The sequence below is a fragment of the Aotus nancymaae genome, unplaced genomic scaffold (assembly GCF_030222135.1).
Source record: "Aotus nancymaae isolate 86718 unplaced genomic scaffold, 86718_ANA_hifiasm-v0.15.2.pri h1tg000090l, whole genome shotgun sequence".
NCBI classification, from domain to species: Eukaryota; Metazoa; Chordata; class Mammalia; order Primates; family Aotidae; genus Aotus; species Aotus nancymaae.
Genome location: NW_026988505.1, coordinates 3612598 through 3634208, shown reverse-complemented (window position 1 = coordinate 3634208; position 21611 = coordinate 3612598). Strand labels below are relative to the sequence as shown.

At 40.3% G+C, this 21611-nt stretch overlaps 1 protein-coding gene across 1 annotated transcript in view; it reads right to left on the bottom strand.

Moving 5' to 3' along the window:
- Positions 1–21611, bottom strand: part of CSMD1 (CUB and Sushi multiple domains 1) — a 2129340-nt gene that overhangs the window by 681644 nt on the left and 1426085 nt on the right. Inside the window, exon 9 of the mRNA XM_064369795.1 lies at positions 6061–6185. Within this exon, the coding sequence (XP_064225865.1) occupies positions 6061–6185 (125 nt within the window). The remainder of the gene's footprint in view (positions 1–6060; positions 6186–21611) is intronic.

Here is a 21611-nt window from a genome sequence, read left to right as displayed (position 1 = left end):
AGAAAGGCAGGTAAAAGATTTGTAAAGTGAGGAGAAGGCTTGCTGTGTAAGAGGTGGTTACAGGAGGATGTGGGTTCAGAGGACTTGATGAGAGGCATAAATGGACAGTCACACAGATATCTAGGAGAAGATGGATGCTCCAGAGAGGGAAAACCTAATGCAAGAATCCTAAGAGAGAAGCACCCCCGGCATGCTCTACGAATGTAGTTAGCACCAACTTGAGGTTAGCTTTCAGGTAATTTTATGTCAATAGAATATAAGAGTAGTGTAAGATACAAAACTATATTATTGCCAATAACTTAGTAAAAATAATAAGGAGAAAAATATATTTTCTCCCAGGTGACCTTCAGATAAAAAGTATACAGCTTCAGGAGTCTGGAAACAACAACAGAAATTTCTCCAAATTCACAGGAATTAACAAGTTAACCCTGTGTTTGTCTCTCTAAATTTCTGAGATAGTGGCCACCTGATCAAATAATCAGTACACAAAATATTCTCCTGACACTGACACTGGGTATGTCACCTGGTAGAATGAAGAGTCATCTTTTGGGATAAATGATCTTTTTACTACTCTTTAAAAGGTCATTTTTACATGCACAGAAAACATGAACAGAAAAGAAAAAGCTGTAAAAGTTTTTGGTAAATGATGAGTTCATAAATTAAGAATAATTTTTAGCTAACCTAATCTGAAATTCTAAGGTAATAATAACTTTATTCCCTGACTCTGGCTGGCTCCAATTAACTTCCATATAACCACAGTTCCAGCTGCCAATAATACTTTATTTTTCTTAGAGAGGTTTTCAACTCAGAGAGCAACTCAAAATATTAATTCTACAGATCAAAGTGTATTAGCATTAAAGGAAGTTCTCTACATAAATCGCTCCTACAAACGGATGGAATGAAGTACCAGCCTGAACATTTTACTTTAAAAAATAGAATGATACACCCTTGTCTTATGTTTGCTTATTTTAAAAATCTACTGCCAGTTAAAGATACTCATACAGTTTTAAACAGCTCATAATGTTTTACCCTGCAAAAAATCATAATGGTTGTTTTCATATTCCTAAATGAAGTAAGCGTAATTTCAAACAAAATCACTTGTATAATTACTGAGCTATGACAACCATTCATCTGTTTGGTGACAGGAAGAAAAGGTAATGTTCCCCCACTTCTCAGAGCTAATTAGCTAATGTAAGCATTGGCTAACCACACCAGCCTCCAGATGGAAGGATCACTTTTGACTCACTGCAATTTATCAAATGCTTCCATCAGATAGTCCTGCTCCAGATAAGGCATGATAATTACTTCAGAGTTAGAGACCCTTCATGAAAAAGTAACCTTGAGAGTCAGTGTTTCCTTGACTCACCTCGCTGGAAGAGCTTTATGCTCAGAACAGGCAGGATGTTCAAACCAGGGGCATTTTATTGTATTTGACAGTTGGTTGAGGTTAGAATATGTGGCAGAAATGATCATTATTAGGCCTCCTTTAGAGGCTAAGAATAAATCAGGGAAAATCTAAAACTATGATGCTGTCTTTTTTTGTTTGTTTTTGAGATGGAGTTTCACTCTTGACCCCAGGCTAGAGTAGTACAGTGGTGCAATCTCTGCTCACTGCAACATCCACCTTCTGGGATCAACTGATTCTCCCGCCTCAGCTTCCCAAGTAGTTGGGATTACAGTCATGCACCAGCACATCCAGCTAATTTTTGTATTTTTAGTAGAAATGGAGTTTCACTATGTTGGCCAGGTTGGTCTTGAACTCCTGACCTAATGTGATCTGCTTGCCTTGGCCTCCCAAAGTGCTAGGATTACAAGTGTGAGCCACTGTATCCAGTCGATGCTGTGTTTTTAGATACTATTTTTTATGTTAATGGCAGAGTGACAAATGAACTTGGAAAATGGCCCTTGCTGTACAGAAACTGTCAATAGCAAAGAAAGATTCCTATAGTCTGTTTTAGGTAGCATTTGTCCATTTTCCTGGACATTTTAGATATCTAATGCTATCTTTTTATAGAAATAGTTATAAAAGCTTCACTTTTATAAATGTTTTTCAGCTTTTCTCTAATGGATAAATCAGTTATTGGAAAAAAATTGAGATGCTACTTAAGAGAGTGAATGGTAGCCAGGTGCAGTGGCTTATGCCTGTAATCCCAGCACTTTGGGAGGCTGAGGCAGGTGGATCACGAGGTCAGAAGTTCAAGACCAGCCTGGCAAAGATGGTGAAACCCCATCTCTGCTAAAAATACAAAAATTAGCTGGGCCCAGTGGCAGGTGCCTGTAATCCCAGCTACTCAGGAGGCTGAGGCAAGAGAATTGCTTCAACCTGGGTGGCAGAGGTTGCAGAACTTATGGGTTTTAATTGAAGAAAGAGTGTTCTACAGAGGGACGCCAGCCAGGAAATGAGGCACAACTCAGTGGGCTCATTTCTCCTCTTCACAACTACAAGTGTGTTGATGGCTCTCAACAGTGATGAAGAAAATCATGACTGTAAATGTCTAGACTTGTGCTGAGCACCTGAAATGTGGCTGGTGTGAGATGAGCTATGCTCTAAGTATAAAATGCACACTGGATTTCCAAAACACAGTATGGAAAGAAAAAGAAAATACATAAAACATCTCATTGTCACATTTGTATTGACTGTATGTTAACATGATAATATTTGGGAGTACTGGGGTTAAATAAAATGTTATTACAATTAAATTCACCTGTTTCTCTTTACCTTTTTAGTCTGGTGACTAAATATTTCAAAATCACATTACTTATTTTGGGAAATAAAGACATACCTTTTCCCAGTTACTCAATCCAGCACTAACTTTAAGTGCTCCTGTGAAGGGATTCTGGAGGCATCATTATCGTCCCTTATCAATTGACCTTAAGTTAAGGAGATTATTCTCTCTGGCCTTTAAGTAATCAGTTGGGAAGTCTTCAAAGAGGGCTTAGAATTTCCCTTACAGAGAGACTCCTGCCTGTGGACAGAAGCTTTGACCCATCGCCAGGGAGCCTAGCCTGATCCCTGTCTTTGCTTCCTGACAGCCTGTCTTTCGGAATTCAGATGCAAAGCCAGCCCTGCCAACCCTGTGAACCAGTTTGCTGATCTAAGCCCACACATTTGTCTCCATCCTAGTGGATCTGCTTCTCTGCATGAACTTTTCCTCACAGAGTCAGGTGCTTGGACATGGGGTGTTGCTGAAGCAAATGTGGGCACAGCTTTGGAACCGGGTAGTGGGTCAGAGCTGCAAGAGTTTTGGGGAGCATGATAGAGAAAGCCTCAGTTTCCTCCAATAGACTGCCAGTAGAGATCTATCTTGTAAAGATACACTTGGAGGGATACGGGAAGAGTAAGAGATGTTACTGGAAACTTAAAGAGGTGGCAGAAGCTTAGCAGAAGTGGTTTCGTGAGTAGGTGGGAAGCAGGGCGTTCAGTGACAGACACAGAGGGATGGCTGAGGAGATTTCCAGGCCATGTGTTGAAGAGGCCACTTGATTTCTGCTTGCTGCTTACATTAAAACATGATAGGAAAGACATGAACTGAGGGGAGAACTGTCAAAAAAAAAAAAAAGAAAGATAAAAGGAATCTGGGCTGGGTGATTTTGAAACTTCTCAGCCTCTCCAGATGGCCAAAGAAACTGAAATTTGGAAGTGACATCTGCACAAGCATTCTAGACAGGAAAAGCTGAGTGTGTGGCTGCACAGCCATTCCCCAAAACCTAGGAATGACTGTAAGGTCACAATTCAAGCATTATGTCCCAGAAAGGATACTTTTTTAAGAAATTGAGGATTTCTTATCAATCTTATTAACTGATGCAACTAGAAAGCTCAGGAGCATTGTCGCAGCAGGAGTCTCAGCATGAGTCCGAGATGGATAAAATTATCTCATAAATACTCAAGAGTGTGGCCTTTGTCTAACTGAGTCAAACTAGTAAAACCCATCCACAATGAAAACACTTTCTTAGGAATTATGTCCAGCACTGTAAGTTACTATTTCAGAAAAATAAATTATGTTTATTACTTCAGATACATTTCTAGCTCTTATTAAATTTATTAGAAGTAATCAATTTAAATTGATTAAATCAATAACTAATTTAAATTGATTACTTCTAATAAATTTAATAAGAACTAAAGAACTATTCAGTGATGATCAAGGTATATCTAAATGGTATATCTAACTTAAGCGAAACAAGGACTCATCCGTGAGAAGAGAAGATGAATAAAGCGAGGCATTCTTTGCCCGTGGAGTTGAAAGGAAGAGGCAGGGTCTTGGTGATTGCTAGTAACTTTTCCGGAAAACCAAACACATCAAACAAGAGAGACCCTGTGGAATAGGTGTTCTCTTCCAAAATATGATCAAGAGGGACATTTGAACCTGTGAGAACAGGAAACCAAAAAGAATCCTCTTTAATTATCTCTAAGCGTGAGTAGCTGGGGGGTTGAGGAGGGTGGGAGAAAGGCCTCCACCTTCAGCCTGGATGGAGCAGCTGCTTCCTAAGAGATAAGCACCTCTGCATGTGTGATATGTTGGGAGAGGATACTGAGAAAGTGCTTTGAGTTTAAGATGACAGTCAGGGCCGAGAAAGAAAATGACATGGATTAACATATAAAATCAAACAATAAAAAAAGGCAAATATTTATGTTACCCTAAGAAATTGATTTTAAAGTAGCAAATTTAAAAGAAGGCATGTTTACTATTTGTCTAAAGTGAACTTTATAAATAATGAAGTCTATTTCTGGTATATAAGAGCAAGAAAACTACTGAAGGAAGTTCTTTTCCCTAAAGGAAAAATAATCCATGTGACTCGGTCATCACGTGTAATTGGGAGGCTTGTACATCACCAGCCCTAGTGGGAACATGAATTTTAGAGTGGTTCTTTGAAGTACTTAATGATCATATTTTAGAATTGAAAAATGCACAATCTAAGTAGTCATAGAAAGAAGGAGACGGCCATGTGCCTGTCCTTGATGAGAGCTTGCTGACTCTCTGTAAAGGGTCTCCATTTAAGAGGTGACGGTTTGCTGTCAGCTGCCCTTCCTGTCCAGACAGGTGATGCAACGCTGAGTCCTCTGCATGTGACCAACCCCCAGTGGTTACAGGGACCAGATACAATACAGCAAATGCTGCCAAAGAGTACTCTTAGCTTAGGTGAAGATTGTGACATGGTTGGCAACTAATTTCACAGGCTGCAATGACATTATGCTTCCCATAACTTTTAAAAACTAAAGTCCTTAAAAATCTGTTCACATGAAAAAGACTATAAAGTTATTCTTACATATGAAGCTTTTCTTTTTAGTCAAACTGCAGCTTTTCCTTCCAAAACTACCAGTTTACAGAAATCTTTTTATGACCAAAAGTCAAAAACGAAACCACCAAACCTAGCTTTTCTTAATTTTATTATTATTATTGTTCATTTTAAAACAACCATAATCATTTTATTCTGTTTTCTATATGATTTCTGTAATTGTGGTGGGAATTTGTATATACTTCATAAGAGAAATAAATAATTTAAACTTTGTTGACTTCATACATTTTATTTGAAAATGATGACAATAATGATGAATATTTTACTCTGCTAACTATGTTAGAGATTAAAGATCATTTACGAATATAATGATGATTTGGAATCAGGCTAATAATTCCTTTTATCACTCATATAATCGACACCTAAAGAATTCAAACTACTGCAATGGGAAAGCGAACATTTTTAGATGTGCGGGGTGCACAGAGACATTTCTGGCAGGTCAGATTGTGTAACATACATTCACACACATCCACACTGTGTGTATGAATGCGTATAGACAGATCCCAAGTTATACTGAGCATGTGTGGCTTTGCTCACATCCGTCCTGAAATGTAAAACACAAAAATATTCTTGGAAATATTTGCCTCTTAATAAATTCCAAGGAAAGATTTCTGTTATTACCCACCTCACTATGAAAACATACATTACTACCGAGTTCTGCTCTGCCTGTAGACAATGCTTCATGGTTAAATTGTGTATTCAGAAAAAAAATGCCAAGGCTAATGAAAGAGGTAATCCAGGCTTTGCCCATCACAGGTGCCTTACCTCGGCAGATGGGTCGGTGGTCACTCCAAGCAGCCAGTGTCTCTGTGACTCTCTGACAGGTGATGCTTTTTGATCCCTGAAGCACATAATTGTCCTCACAAGAAAACTGCACATTTGTACCAACCCTAAGCAATTAAAGAAACAAAACAAAACAAAAAACCCAAATTATTCACAGAAGACTTCTTAAAAAAAATCAACAAAATGGCTGCTATGATATTGTGCAGTTAAAACAGCATAAGACATTAAGCAACCGATTAGATATTATTTATACAGGCAACCCTGGGATATAGCAAAGGTTATAAAATCAAAAGACTTGGGTTCAGACTCCTGTTCTGTTACCTTCACAGCTAAACAAACATATGAACCTTAACTTGTCACCGCTAAGATTGAAAAGAATAGCAAAAGTGACCTTACTGGATGTTTTGGCTTTTTTTTTTTTTTTTTTTTTTTTTTTTTTTGAGACGGAGTTTCGCTCTTGATACCCAGGCTGGAGCGCAATGGCGCGATCTCGGCTCACCGCAATCTCCGCCTCCTGGGTTCAGGCAATTCTCCTGCCTCAGCCTCCTGAGTAGCTGGGATTACAGGCACGCGCCACCGTGCCCAGCTAATTTTTTGTATTAGTAGAGACGGGGTTTCACCATGTTGACCAAGATGGTCTCGATCTCTTGACCTCGTGATCCACCCGCCTCGGCCTCCCAAAGTGCTGGGATTACAGGCTTGAGCCACCGCGCCCGGCCTTGTTTTGGCTTTAATACGAAATTAAATGTGAAGAAATTTTGTACCCTGAAAACAAGATGAAGCTGAATGTAATTCCTCGGGAATAAATATTTTACAAAAACAAGTGAAAAAGTCTAGGTTAAGAAAATATCTCAGTAAAGAATGTATTTTACTATCACGCACGTTAATTATATTTAAAAGAAAGCCAGTGATATTATATTTCAGAAATTCTTAGAGGAAAAGAATGATTTTTTTTTTCTTTTTTTGTTCTGAGTTGGCGTCTCTCTCTATCATCCAGGTTGGTGCGCTGATCTCGGCTCACTGCAACCTCTGCCTCCCGGGTTCCAGTGATTCTCCTGCCTCGGCCTCCCAAGTAGCTGGCATTACAGGCATGTGCCACCACACCTGGCTAATTTTTGTATGTTGGCCAGGCTAGTCTCGAATTCCTGAACTCAAGTGATTCACCCGCCTCAGCCTCCCAAAGTGCTGGGATTACAGGCATGAGCCACTGCACCTGGCTGTGTTTTAGAAGAAAGCAATCCCTCCAGCCTGGAGGAAAAACTGCCCTGGCTTCAGAGCTGCGTCTGCAAACATGGAGCTTTATGATTGTAAACATTAACGAAACGCTGTCACGAAACACCAACTGGACAGGTGCATTCAAAAGTGTAAGAGACAGAGATCAGGTTTGAACAGCACCCAGTTACCTCTTCTGACACTGACTTCAGTGTAGTCTTATTTAACCATCTGACAAGCCCATTGTTACAAGAGGAAATTCTACTTGTGTTTTTAGTTTGACAAACCATGGGTTGATGCTGAGGCAACAGAAGTGAAGTAAGTAGTCTTTCAATGAAAAGCGCAATTGTCAGTGTAATGGATGAAGTTAATACTAAAGATAAGATAGGGGAAACATAAGTAGATGCTTTTCTTTCTTGCTTAGTGAAAACAAATCGTTATCTATAATATCAGAGTGAGTATCATTCAAGTAACATTGCACCAGCATCCCCCCCACCGGGCATCTATGCAACACTCTCTGGGCATTGACATAGATGTCTTCAACAGCCATCAGATCAGAATCAAACCAATGGGGAAAATTCTAGGTTAATCAAAATCTAACACCTTTCTTTTCTAAAGGGGTGTCTCATCTTAATAAAATTTAATATGCAAAAGCTTATTTTAGGAAATAATGAATAGAATGCAAAGGATGTAGCCTTTTTCAGATTTATCTATCTAGGAAGTACTTTTTTTCATCAAGAATCTAGGACAACTAGAGTTCTATGGAACTAATTTTGAGAAACCCTGCATCATAAGAACATAATATATACTAATTTTAAATGTGAAAAACATTAAAACCCAAACCCAGTCATGATTCCCATTTTAATTGCTAGCCATAACAGTTATTTAAGATATCTGTAATTGATAAACATATTCTGCCATAATTTTTGCTCATTGACCTGTGTTAAAACTTCACCTAAAAATTTTGTTTTTAAAACAACTGTTATATCTTTCCGTTTTCTATTCCAAGTATCCAACTACAGTTCTTTCTATTTAGCTAGATTTTAACATCCATTGTTTTCATTATTCTTTCGATATATTTTCATTGAGCATCCACCATGTATCATACTCTAAGTACCAAAGCAGCAGAAGTGAATAGCACGAAGCCTCGATCTCATGGAGATAACATAATAGTTAAGAAAGAAAAAAATAATCAAACCAAACATAAAGAAAACAAAAAAAAGCGTCTTAAAGTGCCATGAAGAATAAATAAAATGACACGAGAGTCTTAGGGTAGGAAGAGTTGGAATTTGAGTGTAGCCACTTTTTAAACTATCGCCTTCATCTGAGGCACTAATATTTACTGTAATTTTTGCGGGGGATGGTTTCAAACAGAAAGGCAGGGATGTGGGGCCATTGCTTCAACTTAGCAGTCATGATATTTCAACTACTGCAGCACATCACTAGTTAGTGATGGAGGGCTCTCTGCTCCTATCAAACCTCTAACTTTTTCACACAATTATTTCCTATATCTAAGCAATATTCCTTTAGGTATCAATAGTCAATTATATTCTGTTTTGAGAAAAACAGTCAATAAGCCTATACTCCCAAAGCACAGGCAACACAGACAAAACTAGACTAATGAGATGACATCAAACTAAAAATCTTATGTACAGTAAAGAAAACAACCAATAGAGTGAACAAACGCCCTACAGAATGTGAGAAGATACTCAGAACAAAACATCTGGTAAATAGTTAATATCAAAACATATAAAGAACCCAAACAAGAAAATCACAAGAAAACAAATCGCTCATGTAAAATATGGGCAAAGGACCTGAATAAACATTTCTTTAAAAAAGACATAAAGGGCCGGGTGTGGTGACTCATGTCTGTAATCCCAGCACTTTGGGAGGCCAAGGCGGGCGGATCACAAGGTCAGGAGTTTGAGACCAGCCTGACCAACATAGTGAAACCCTGTCTCTACTAAAAATATAAAAATTGAGCTGGGCGTGCTGGTGGGTGCCTGTAATCCCAGCTACTTGGGAGGCTGAGGCAGGAGAATCACTTGAATCCTGGAGGCAGAGTTTGCAGTGAGCTGAGATCACACCACTGCACTCCAGCCCGGGCAACAGTGTGAGACTCTATCTCAAAAAAAAAAAAAAAAAAAAAAAAAAACAGACATAGAAACGGCCAACAGGTTTATGGAAAGGTGCTCAGTATCACTAATCATCACAGAAATGCAAATTCAAACCATAGTGAGTTATTGACTCACATCTGTTAAGACGGCTATTATCAAAAGGACAAAAGATAAGAAGTATTGCTGAAGATATGAAGAAAAGGGAACCCTTGTACGCTGTTGTTAGAAATGTAAAAATTATAAATTGGCACACTCATTATGGAAAATACTATAAGGGCTCCTCAAAAAATTAAAAATAGAACTACCACATAATCTATAATTTCACTTCTGACTATATATCTGAAGGAAACAAAATCATTACGTCAAGGAGATGTCTACACTCCCATAGCACTGCAGTGTTGCTCACAATAGCCAAGCCACAGAATCAATGCAGGTGTCCAACACTAGACCAAGAAATGGATAAAGGAAATGTGGGGTGTGTGTGTGTGTGTGTGTGTGTGTGTGTGTGTGTACACAATGCAATAAGTTTTTTAACTCTTTTTAAAGAAGAGGAAATGTTGCCATTAGTTACAACACACTTGATCCTGGGGACATTATGCCAAATGAAATAAGCCAGGCACAGAAAGACAAATACTGCATGATCTCATTTATATGTGAAATCTAGAAAAATCGAACTCATGGTAGCAGAGTGTGAGTATCAGGGGTTGGAGGAAGGAGAGGAAACAAATACTACAAAATTTCATATAGGAGAAATAAGTTCAGAAGATCTATTGTACAGCATGGTGACTGTAGTCAATAGCAGCATATTGTATACTTGAAAATTGCCTGGAGAGATTTTGAAAGTTGTCACCATAACAAATGACAAATATGTGAAGCAATTGGTATGTTAATTAGCTTGATTTAGCCATTTTACAATGTATTCATCTTTCAGACTGTCATGTACGCCATAAATATCTAGTTTTTGTCCATTTTAGAAAACAAAATATCACCACTCTGACTAATTGATTTCATTTCTGGCAATATAATATATGTTTACCATCCAAAATATAAGAAATTTCTGGCCAGTGATATTCTTCGGAAGACATGAAAGTGTCCAACAATAGGACTGTGCTTGACTAAATTATTTTGGATATATTTGAAAGAATGCAATGTTGCTATATAAAAGGCAAATAGATAACATATGCATCAATTAAAAAAAAGAAAAGGAAATGTGTAGCAATATAGAAAAACAGAAAAAGAAAAAAGAATGATACAAAACTGTATGTATTGAAAATAACAATGATCTTCCTGTCTACATTTACCTTTAAATATCAGGAAGACAGGCACGGCTCATTTTTGAGCAGTACTATCACCACAAGAAAACTTCTGTTTATATATTCAAATGATTATATTTTTCTGGATTCTATTACTTTATAGTTTAAAAATTAAAAAAAGAAAACATTTTAAGGTGCTTCTCACTCATCGAGTTAGTCATGTACTCTCTCCAGGACCCAAACACAGCTCTTACTCTTCTCTGATTTCCACCAGAGGAGAGTTTTGAAAGCCTACTCCAGTGGAGAGTGGAGGACGGCGCCTGAGTGCAGTCGTCATCTGGTATCACACTCTAATCCAGAAATCTCTGTGCACGTTTATATTCCGTAAAATGAGAGTACAGTATAGAACTCATTGATCTTAATTACAACCATAAAACCTTTTCACGAATGATCAGAAATAGCCATCAATAGAATATGGAAGCTTCTCTAATTTCAAGGCATTAAAATCATTAACAGGAGCACGCTTTTCATTTGATTGCAGCTGGCAAATGGAGCCAATGCGGGTAAACGCCTTTCCTCGATTGCAGCTGGCAAATGGAGCCAATGCGGGTAAACGCCTTTCCAACAGCACAGCCGAGGAGGAGCCTCCACATGAGAATGAATCAAGTTGAGGTTGAAACTAAACAGGACCCCAATTCTAATTTATTAATTCAATCTTTTGCTCTTGTTTTATCTAACACATGAATTAGTTCCATTTAAAAGCCACGTGTGCTTTCAACTTCAAATATGTAATAAACTAAGTTTTCACCGATTTATGATTACTATGTTTGAAGTACTATATATCAGATATAACATTAGATCATCCAATTTGGTTTTCTGGAAAGCAGTCTCAGAGGAAAATTCCAGAAAAAAATAATACTAGCAGTACCTTTCTATTGGCAAGTAACTTTAGTGCATTATGTTAGATTAATTACATTAATTACGTTGCCCAGTTTAGACATGTGTTAGCAGTTGGTAACTGTAAGAAATACTGGAGTACTGATTTTGTGTAAGATCAAGATACATGATACACTGACATTAAATGCCACATGGCAAAATGTAACTCAAACAGTTAAAGCAGCAAAATTTTGACTTTCAAATTAAATACAATAGAGAAACACACATTTTCCACTTCTTCAATGCTTAGCACTTCTGAAATTGCTTAATATTTGATTTCTAAAGGTATTTTATTTATCACCCTATAATTAACTTTACTTCAGTATAAAGACTCTAAGTGAGTAAACTATTTCCAAACATGTTTTAGCTGAACACAAGCAGTTTCTAAATATGGTTGTTCTAGAGCATGGCTATGTGTGGACTTATTCATCATTGATATTGTAACTATTTAAAAAAATAATTTGACGTGACTTGAAGATTAAACTAATGTCCGAAATAGGACATGGTTTGACTTAGCTGTAAGACTTAACTGTCCACTATCTACCAGGGATTACACTAATCTACTGACTGGTTATCTAATAGACTCCTACCTCTCCTCTCAATCCACACTGGTCAGCAGCTACTGAAATCTGCTGAAGCAACCAATAGATGATAAACAGAGAGGTAGAAAGATAGATAGATTAGATGATAGATACACAGATAGATGGATAGACAGGTGAGAGACAGATGGATGGATAGATAAATGGAAAGATAGATGGATAGATAATATATGGATGGATAGATGATAGGTCGATAGATATATTAGACAGATGATACATAGATGAATAGATAGATGATAGATGGATGAATAGATGGATTAGATAGGTAGATAGATACAGGTAGATAGATGGATAGATAGATGGTTAAGTAGATAAATTGACAGATAGATGGATAGAAAGATAAATAGATGGATGGATAGATAAATAGATGGATAGATACATAAACAGCTATGGAAAGATAGATATGTGCCTTTCTGTATTTAAAAAAATCAAGTTCAAACTGTACGCTTCAATATTCATAAAACCAAAAGGAATATATATATATATATATATATATATATATATATATATTATTAGGTACTGAAGGTGGGCATTTAAACATTTTGCATCTTCAATAAAAAGAAAAAATACATTGGGTAAAATGTTTTTCAGTCTCAAGCAGCAGAAAACACAGATATTTGAGGAAATCTTTTCTTCAGTGTGAAGTTCAAGCTGGGATTTGCCATTTTTGTCTTTGCAAGATGGAGCTAGATGGCACAGGGGCAGTGTCTGCAGCCACACTCTATCAAAGGCTTAGAAACGTTGCTTAACAGAAAGTATTTGCTTAGGAGGAACAAGGGCTGTGAGCAGGAGGAAGGGTGAATGCTGAAGGGTGTATGTGCCTGTTTAACGTGTGTATGCACCTGTGTGCACATCCGTGTCTGTGTGTGTGTGTGTGTGTGTGTGTGAGAGAGAGAGAGAGACAGAGTATGCACAACTTTGACTTTTCTTCCCCTGTATTTTACATAAACTCTGAGGACCTTTGACCTGGCAAAGCACAAGTTAAAATTACAGGCTTCCAAATTCCCAGGTGGACATCATAAAATATGAGTAATGGAGATGTGACGGTGTGTTTTCCCCCTTCCTGCTTCTCCCTGACAAGAAATAAAAACAAAGCATGCAGTCTGGAATGGCTGAGTTGCTGAAACAGCAAAGGTGGTGGCTTGCCTCTCCCCACAGGCACTCCATCCCAAGGAGAAATCAGAACTCTTGGCCAGTCCCTGGATATGGGCAGGGTGGCTGGAAGCCCTGGCTGGGGGCTCCTCAGGAAGGAGGAATGGAGCCCGGTCCTGCTGAAAGTTCTGCCAGAACTTGCCACTGGCGCTGTGGTGATGAGCGTGATGGTAGCGTGGAGGCCCAGTGTCCTGTTTCCCCACCATACCGGGGATCAGGAGCCAAGTCGGGTAAAGGGACAGAACAAGACAGAACTCCCCGTGCTGTGTCTGTGTGTCCAGGGGTAATGCAGGACTCTAGCTCCCAGCTGCGGCCTCATGGAGAACCCCCTGTGTCTTACGGTGCAGGCTTCACAGAGTCTGAAGAAGTTGGGAGGAGTCCCTGATGGAGAAGGACAAGCCCCTGCTCTGCCCCCACCACTCCTGCCAGGCGCCCCTGCCTCTAGGGCAGAGGCCTAGGGAAGGCTATGACTGGGACTGGGTGGAGGACAGATGCTTGTTCTCACCAAGGTCAAAATGCCCTCCCCACAGCCTGGGCCCTTAACATCCTTGAGACAGAGTGAAGGGACATCCCAAGCTGACTTGAAATCTGCTTGACTGGGAAACCAGTAATTTTAACTCTTTTAACAATAAATAGATAAAGTTTTCTGACTCAGACAAAATGAGAATCTCACATAAGAAATTACCAATCACAGTACAAATAAAATTACATTTTACACATCAGAATTCACAGACTTATTAATTCAACTTCATATACCCATTTTAACTTACTTTGCAAATAATATTGCTATTCTTATTGTATATGGGCCATTCTCCCATCTTTGCCATCTCTTTCTCCCTGTCTTTGTCTCTCTCTTTCCCTATTTTTCTCTTTCCCTGCCTTCTTCCATCTTATTTTCTCATTAAAAAAATTGCTTTTTCCTAATACATAGAATCAGTAATACAGGGAGTTTCTGGAGCAAGATGCTAAAGTTTCCTGGAAACTCTATTAGAAAGACGACGGTATTTTTCTAACTTTAGAACAATAGAGTGACATTTGATGCAAGAAAAGGAATGAGAGAGGAAACACCAAGCAGAACGCCTGTAATATTCTTCAACATCTTAAGAAAATTTTGCTGCAAATCAGTCCTACACGCAAATGTCCCCAGGGCCGCACAGAGTGCCAGACACATCACAGACACTCAACAAACAGAAGTTGAGTGAATGACTAAAGCAAAGCCACTTTCCTGTGCTAGACAGGTCAAGCTGTAGGTAAAATGAAACAGAGAAACAATGTAGCAACCCAGTCCAACTCCTCTCTCTTTGCTCTTCTAGCTGGACCTGCACTATGGGGTTTGACAATCATTTACGGCCATCCCCAAATGCACCAGACTTGAGGAGATCCCTTAGCCATATTAATGAGCTGCTGGTGTAAGAGATACTTCATCAAACAGCTCTTGGTCAACATATTAAGTAAATTTAATTGCTATGGGAATATTAGTTTAAAAAAAGAACCGATTTTGCCTTTAGTAAAAAGGTAAGAGAAACTTATTGCTAGAAACTGGAATTTGGGTTGGGCCTTGAAATATCCATAGAATGTATTTTTTTTTCCAAAATGAGTACATGTGTTCTAGATTAAAAACCCACCACATGGAGCACACCTGTAATCCCAGCTACACGGGAAGCTAAGGCAGGAGAATCGCTTGAACTGGAAGGTGGAGGTTGTAGTGAACTGAGATCATGCCATTGCACTCCAGCTTGAGCAACAAGAATGAAGCTCCGTCTCAAAAAAAAAAAAAAAAAAAAAAAAGCACCACAGCCAAACACTGCTGGTAGCAAAGCTGTGGTTTGTTCAGAGAATTGCATATAACTTGGTTTGTCCAGAACAGAGTTTTCCAAAGGTTATTTCAGACACCATGGAGGCTGTCTCCTGCCTTCCTGCTTTGAAGTTCTGTACTCTGTCCCCCTCCTATAGACACAATGACTTAGGTTTCTACCCTCTCCCTCCACTTCACCTGTCTTCTCTCACTTTTGAGGCATCTAACTTAGTTCCTTTATTGCTCCATCTCAGGGTTAGGCTGAGGATATTAACATAAAGGCCACGAGTAATAAAGAGTGGGAGGCTTGGGAGAAGAGGCCACGTGGGAAGGTGCCAATCCCCAAGGGAACGCGCTGTGTTTCATTCACCTTGAAATCTCTCACAGCCTCCAGCACTGTGCAAGGAGCTTCTGATAGCCTTGCAATAAATACCTGTGGAACTAATGAGAGCACAAACCAGGAGACAGAAGCTGGGATTCAGAATATCTCCTAGATATAGAAGAAGCCTCTGAATTGGAGGGCTTCAGGAGCAAAAACACAACCCAGCCTCCGGGTGGAATATCTCGCATCCACGCGGCATGTGCACACTTGGGAGCATTTGCCTCTATTTTAAAACAAGCGCTTTAGGTGTCTTCACTTATTCTCCAATAAGGGATTTTTTACACCACTCAGATGGGAACTTAGATACTTCACCGGACAGTCTCTGCTGAGAGATGCCCCTTAGGGACACAGCCCTAATAAACCAGACCAGGAAGGTTGTGAAGGCCATTTGCAAGGAAGGCAGCCACATGCTAGGGAAACATTGTCCTATCGCACGACTTGCTCAACATTCCAGAAAATGCCTTCATCCGAGAGATGAATGCGCGTCTGCTGTGGATATTGAAATGCCTTTTATTACCCTTTTGCTTTTCACATATACTGTGTCATTTCTGTGTCATTTTTTCTTTTTATAACTACAATTTTTAGACTCTCATCTCTTCAAGCCTTAAGGCAGTTTAGCACCACTAAAAATGCATAAGAGAGTAGATGGATCTCTCTAGCCTAAGGAAAGGAAGGAAGCTAATATTTTATGTGATTTTTAGATACTATGTGTTAGCAATAGCCCAACAAAGATCCTGTAATGACAATCAAAATATAGGATGTTTCCATGGTATAAGCAACAGGAATACTTTTGCAAGGGGCTTGGAGTGACTGGCAATTTCCAACTGTGACCAGCTCTCAGAAATATGGCACTGACAATGAGGTGTGAATTTTTGTGTGAGGGAATTTAATTTAAACTTTACAAGTATGCTATAAGTTCATGGAAACCTGCCACTCACCAAACAACAGGACTTTATCATGTGAAGTAGAAAAATTAAATCCTCGTGTCCACCCACCTATCCATACAAAGGCAGAAGCTATATGCACATTGTGTGAACCCGAAAGAGGGTTTGGATGCAGCCAAGACTGGGGGGAATTACTGCTTGGGAAGGAGCTTTGACCGAAAGCCCCTCTCCCACCTTCTTCTTCCTGCCTCCATAAGATCCAAGGTGGAAGCCCCTTTGCCTCCCTCCTGACAATTATCAGGGCTCTGAGTTCAGCAGTGTCAGTGCCTGTTTTCAACATGGGCTCAGGAACCCAGAGGAGACTCTTCAAACTCTAGACCAAAAGGTGTTTTGCAGATGGTACTCTTTGCTCTGTAGCCGGAATGAGGAAACAGTGAGGCATCTCAAAGGCAGAGAGATGGGAGGATAAGTCGGCACCACCATCCAGCTCACGACTCCATCATGCACGTGCTGGACACAATAGTTGCACACACGAGTTTATTTTCTGAACTGGCCCAGGCAGCGGCCAGAGCTGACCAGGTAAAGCATGCAGGGAAGTGACACAAAGACTAAGCACTCAGATCAGGGCAGGCATCTAGGGCCTCCAAGACAAGTCAGCAGTGGAGGTGCCTCATTCACAAACCACAGATGAGAACGAGAGACTCAGCCGGCCCTCTGCTCAGCACCATAGGATGCTGGATTCAGCCAGCCCTCTGCTCAGCACCATAGGATGCTGGATTCGAATGGGCTTTGTTTTTGTTGGTGTTGCCACTTTCTTTTTTTTCCTTTTATTGTACTTTAAGTTCTCGGGTAGAACTTCTCATGTGCAGATCTTGCAGGAGTGTTGCATAGGTACACACATGCCATGGTGGTTTGCTTTTTCCATCCCTGTGATGTACATCAGGCATTTCTCCCAGTAAATCTGTGGTTGATCAGTAAACAATCCTAAATACACAGAGACTATTCAGCAAATATTTCCTCCTGAGCTATATCTATACTGTGCAAAACTTCGCAATATTTTGGGTTATCCTTCACATCTGGTTGCTTGTAATTGACCAGCAACCACAGTATCCAGGCTTCATGAGCACCACCCAAAGCAGGAGCCAGGAGGGTGGGCAGGAGAAGAAAACACTGCTATCATTCAGTGCACACACATGCACACTCATGCACACACATGCACACATGGCACACACACATATGTGCACACACTCTTCACAGACACACATGCAGATATGCATACAGTTCATCGTGTGAGATCCAGAAGCATGCTAAGAAGACACTGCAAAAAGCGTGAATACCCTTGCTCCCTGCAGAAGTTAGCACAATGCAAGCGCTCAGCAAGCAGGGTTCGGTTTCCAAGTGCCCCTCTCAGCAGTGCACCTTCTTCCTGCCATGCTTGGTGCAATGGCTCACTCTGCTTCTGTGGCTATGAATCCAGATCCCAGGTGCTACTGCCACCCAGAACCAGAAGCTCTACAAGATAATCGGCTGAGAAAACAGGGCCACCTCACCCAAATGCTGGCTGCAGTGAGCCTGCTGAGGCTCTGGCTTCTGCAGCAGACATGTGGGAACCCCAAAATGAGGGGTAAGCAATGCCGTAGATGTCATATTTTGAGACTGGGACACAGGGGCTGAGAGGGGCTCATGGTAAACATCGAGGCCCAGGGGTCCACCCAGGCTGTCTAGAGGCACCGGAGAGACAGAGTGACTCCCTGGGCCGATTCTGAAGCTGAGCACAGCTTCCCAGCCCACTTGGCATCTCTGTTGGGTTCCCATTTCTCTCACTCTCACTTCACTGGAATTAAACTGCCCCTAACGGCTTTGTCTTAGGCTGATTTCTAGGGAACCCTAAATAAAGTATGGAACTATGATCACATGATCAACTTTCGGTGCAAGCCCCAAGACATAGAGAAGCTATTTTTTTAATTTTTTTATTGTACTTTAGGTTCTGGGGAGAAGTTATTTTTATAAGGTAGCCAGGCTATTAAGTAATTGTAAATAAAATGCGGCTGAGACAAAAGACTAGCCACATGTTTTTTTGCACTATGTCTTAAGGTACTGAGGCCAAGAACTGTCATTTCCCTATCATACTTCTTGCAACTCTAAACACACTTCTTACAATTTCTTTGTCTATCTCCTCTCTTTATCATTTTCCCTATTTCGACCCAAGAAAATACTGTCTTCTTCTTCATATAGTTTTTTTTTTCTCTACCTTATATTAATCTTGGGTCATTCCTAGAAATAAAATCACATATTTCCTAACACATTTAACAAAGTAGGACCAAGTCAATCTGAGAAAAGGGATCCTTTGGATTTCAGGAAAGAAAGTGCCTTGGGCAGTTGATGCTAAACTTATACTGTGCTGTGTAGATGCATGAAATCCAGCTGTAAACGTCCCCAGAACAACAGACCTGCCCGGCTTCCTCTCATCTGCTTTTCTCTGTCATGATGCATTTGATGGCTGGTGTGTTTGCTTTAACTGCTTGTCATTTAGACCCAGCCCTTAATGCTCACATCAGTCTCTAGGAGAAAGAGGCAGGGAAAGATTTTCCCTCAGGGTTTTTACACATGTTCTTCTTCCTTCTGGGACTGACCGCCCCATGTACTCCAGTGGTGAGATCCTTTCCTTCCCATCCTCCAGGCCCTGGCTGAGATGTCTCCCCTGAGCCTCCCTCGGTCTATAACAGAGGAAGTCTTTTCTGTTGTTCCTTCTTTTATTTGTCCTTAGGTCCCAAGAGCTTAGTGTAGTTCTTGAGGGCTTGCTCATTTTGTTAAGAAAACTAAAGAAGTAATGAATAGATGAAGGGTTGCTTTGGATGCTAAACCTTCCTAGAAACAGCTCGAGGTAGTGATTTGCAATTTTTCTCCCCCTCCTTTTTAGAACAGCAGACACAAAGCAAAGAAAACCTGACATTGGGCTGGGCATGGTGGCTCACACATATAATCCCAGCACTTTGGGAGGCTGAGGCAGGCAGATCATGAGGTCAGGAGTTCGAGCCCAGCCTGACCAATATGGTGAAACCCTGTCTATACTAAAAATTAAAAAAAAAATAGCAGGCTGTCGTGGTGGACACCTGTAATCCCAGCTATTCAGGAGGCTGAGGCAGGAGAATTGCTTGAAACGGGGAGGTGGAGGTTGCAGTGAGCTGAGATCACACCATTGCACTCCAGCCTGGGCAGGAGAGCAAGACTCCATCTCAAAAAGAAAGACAGAGAGAAAGAAAGAGAGAGAGAGAGAGAAAGAAAGAGAAAAGTTGACATTGGATTATAACTGCATACTGCTTTGTGTGTATCTGGGGGGCACTGTATATACTTAAAGTTCCTAAATCATAAGCAGTCAAGCAAATGAATATATCCATTTCCTCACATGGAAAAGAGGAACACTCACTACCTTTGTGTGTTTGTGTATTGAGAACACCTGGGATCCACCCTGTTAGCAAATTCCCAGTATGCAATACAGCAATGCAGCATTATTAACCACAACACAGCATTATTAACCACAACACAGCATTATTAACCATATTATGGCATTAGTAACCACAAAACAGCATTATTAACCCCAATGCAGCATTATTAATTAACCCCAGTCCTTACACCATACATCAGATCCCTAGGTTTATTTATCCCATGTAACTGCAGCTTTATGCCTTTCACCATATCTCCATTTTCCTTTGAGCATCTGCTGCATGATTGACCAACGCCAGGCTCTACCTTGTGCTCCTCTTTTCTTTCACCTGGTCCTTCCTGCTTGGTGCAGGCAACTCCCACTTCTTTCCTCCTGTGTTTCATCAAAATCTGCTGGGAGCAACAGACCTGATGAACTCTTCCATACACTAGAAGGTATAATGTAGTAAGATGGTTGACCACCTTCCCCTTCCAGAGGTAGCTGTATTTCAACACAGCTGGATGTCTCAAAGCAAGGGTATTGGTCTCTACAGTTTGTTCATGGCAAGCTCCTGGCAGCATCATTGTGAGGTCAGGGAAGACGGACCACCATGAGAGGCACCTCCTCTGCTTATCACTATGAGTAGAGTTGGTTCTGAATGCTTGCTGAACACCTAACAGAAGTCCAGCATGTAAAGAGACTGACAAATTAAGACACACACACACACACACACACACACCTAACTGCAGGCGGCATCAGCAAACTGAAAAACTGACAAATCGCTGCTTCGCAAATCATCCCAGGTATCTGCCTGTCTTTCTCTTTTTTTCCTTCTCCTCCCCACTAGCATAAATAGGAAGCTTAGGCAAAATTTCTCATAAAATTTAGAATTTGGTGCCAAAGGACATTTAATGCTGTTGAAGGGTGGAGTAGGTGGATTTATTTCCTTTAGATCCTAATTAAATTGAAAAACCTCCTAACTAGCTACTCTTTCTATTTCCCCTCTAATATGAACACAGAAACTTAAGAAGTCTCTAAACCGGCAGTTCTCAGCAAGGGTCAAGTGTATCAGAATCACCCAGAGTTGACTGGAAAAGGGACCCCTTCAATTGCCTACCACCCAGAGACTCTGAAATGTTATCCTGTGGGTAAGGAGCTTTCATTTACTCACCCAGCTTGCCACCGTATTCTCTACGATGGCAATCAAGTATTATCGCCGATGGCAGTGGAAAGCCACCAGGGAGCTGAGATGACAAGAGACAGAAGATCACTTCCCTGGTGTAAAGCAAAAGTCTGCAGGAACAGTAATTCTACTGAGGGATTTGCAGTAGCCGCCTCTATCCCCACTCTATCAGAGGGCTCGATCATAAATAGTAGTCGTTGTTCTTCCATGAATGCTTTGCAACATTTGTATGCATGTTTTGCAATATTTCAAAAACAATATTTTATTAATTAAATAAATGATTTCAATACAGTAAAAAGAATGGTATTGCTGTCTGATTGAAAATGTGGTTAGAATTGATTACAATGTCAAGAAACGTAAACAACTATTCCAAGGGGGTTTCTGCACTGATCTCTATGTGCACAAATGAACTACGATTGGACAGTCTTAATTTATTCCCCATGATCTCATGGAAGCAAGCTTCACACCAGGCTATACATGCTAGAAAGCTCCATACTCCTGTATATCACTGCTTGATATAGGTTTGCCTCTGGTTTCTGAGTTCCATGAGCATTGCCTCATAGTGTCTGTGGGATTCCTGTTCATAGGAACAGCTC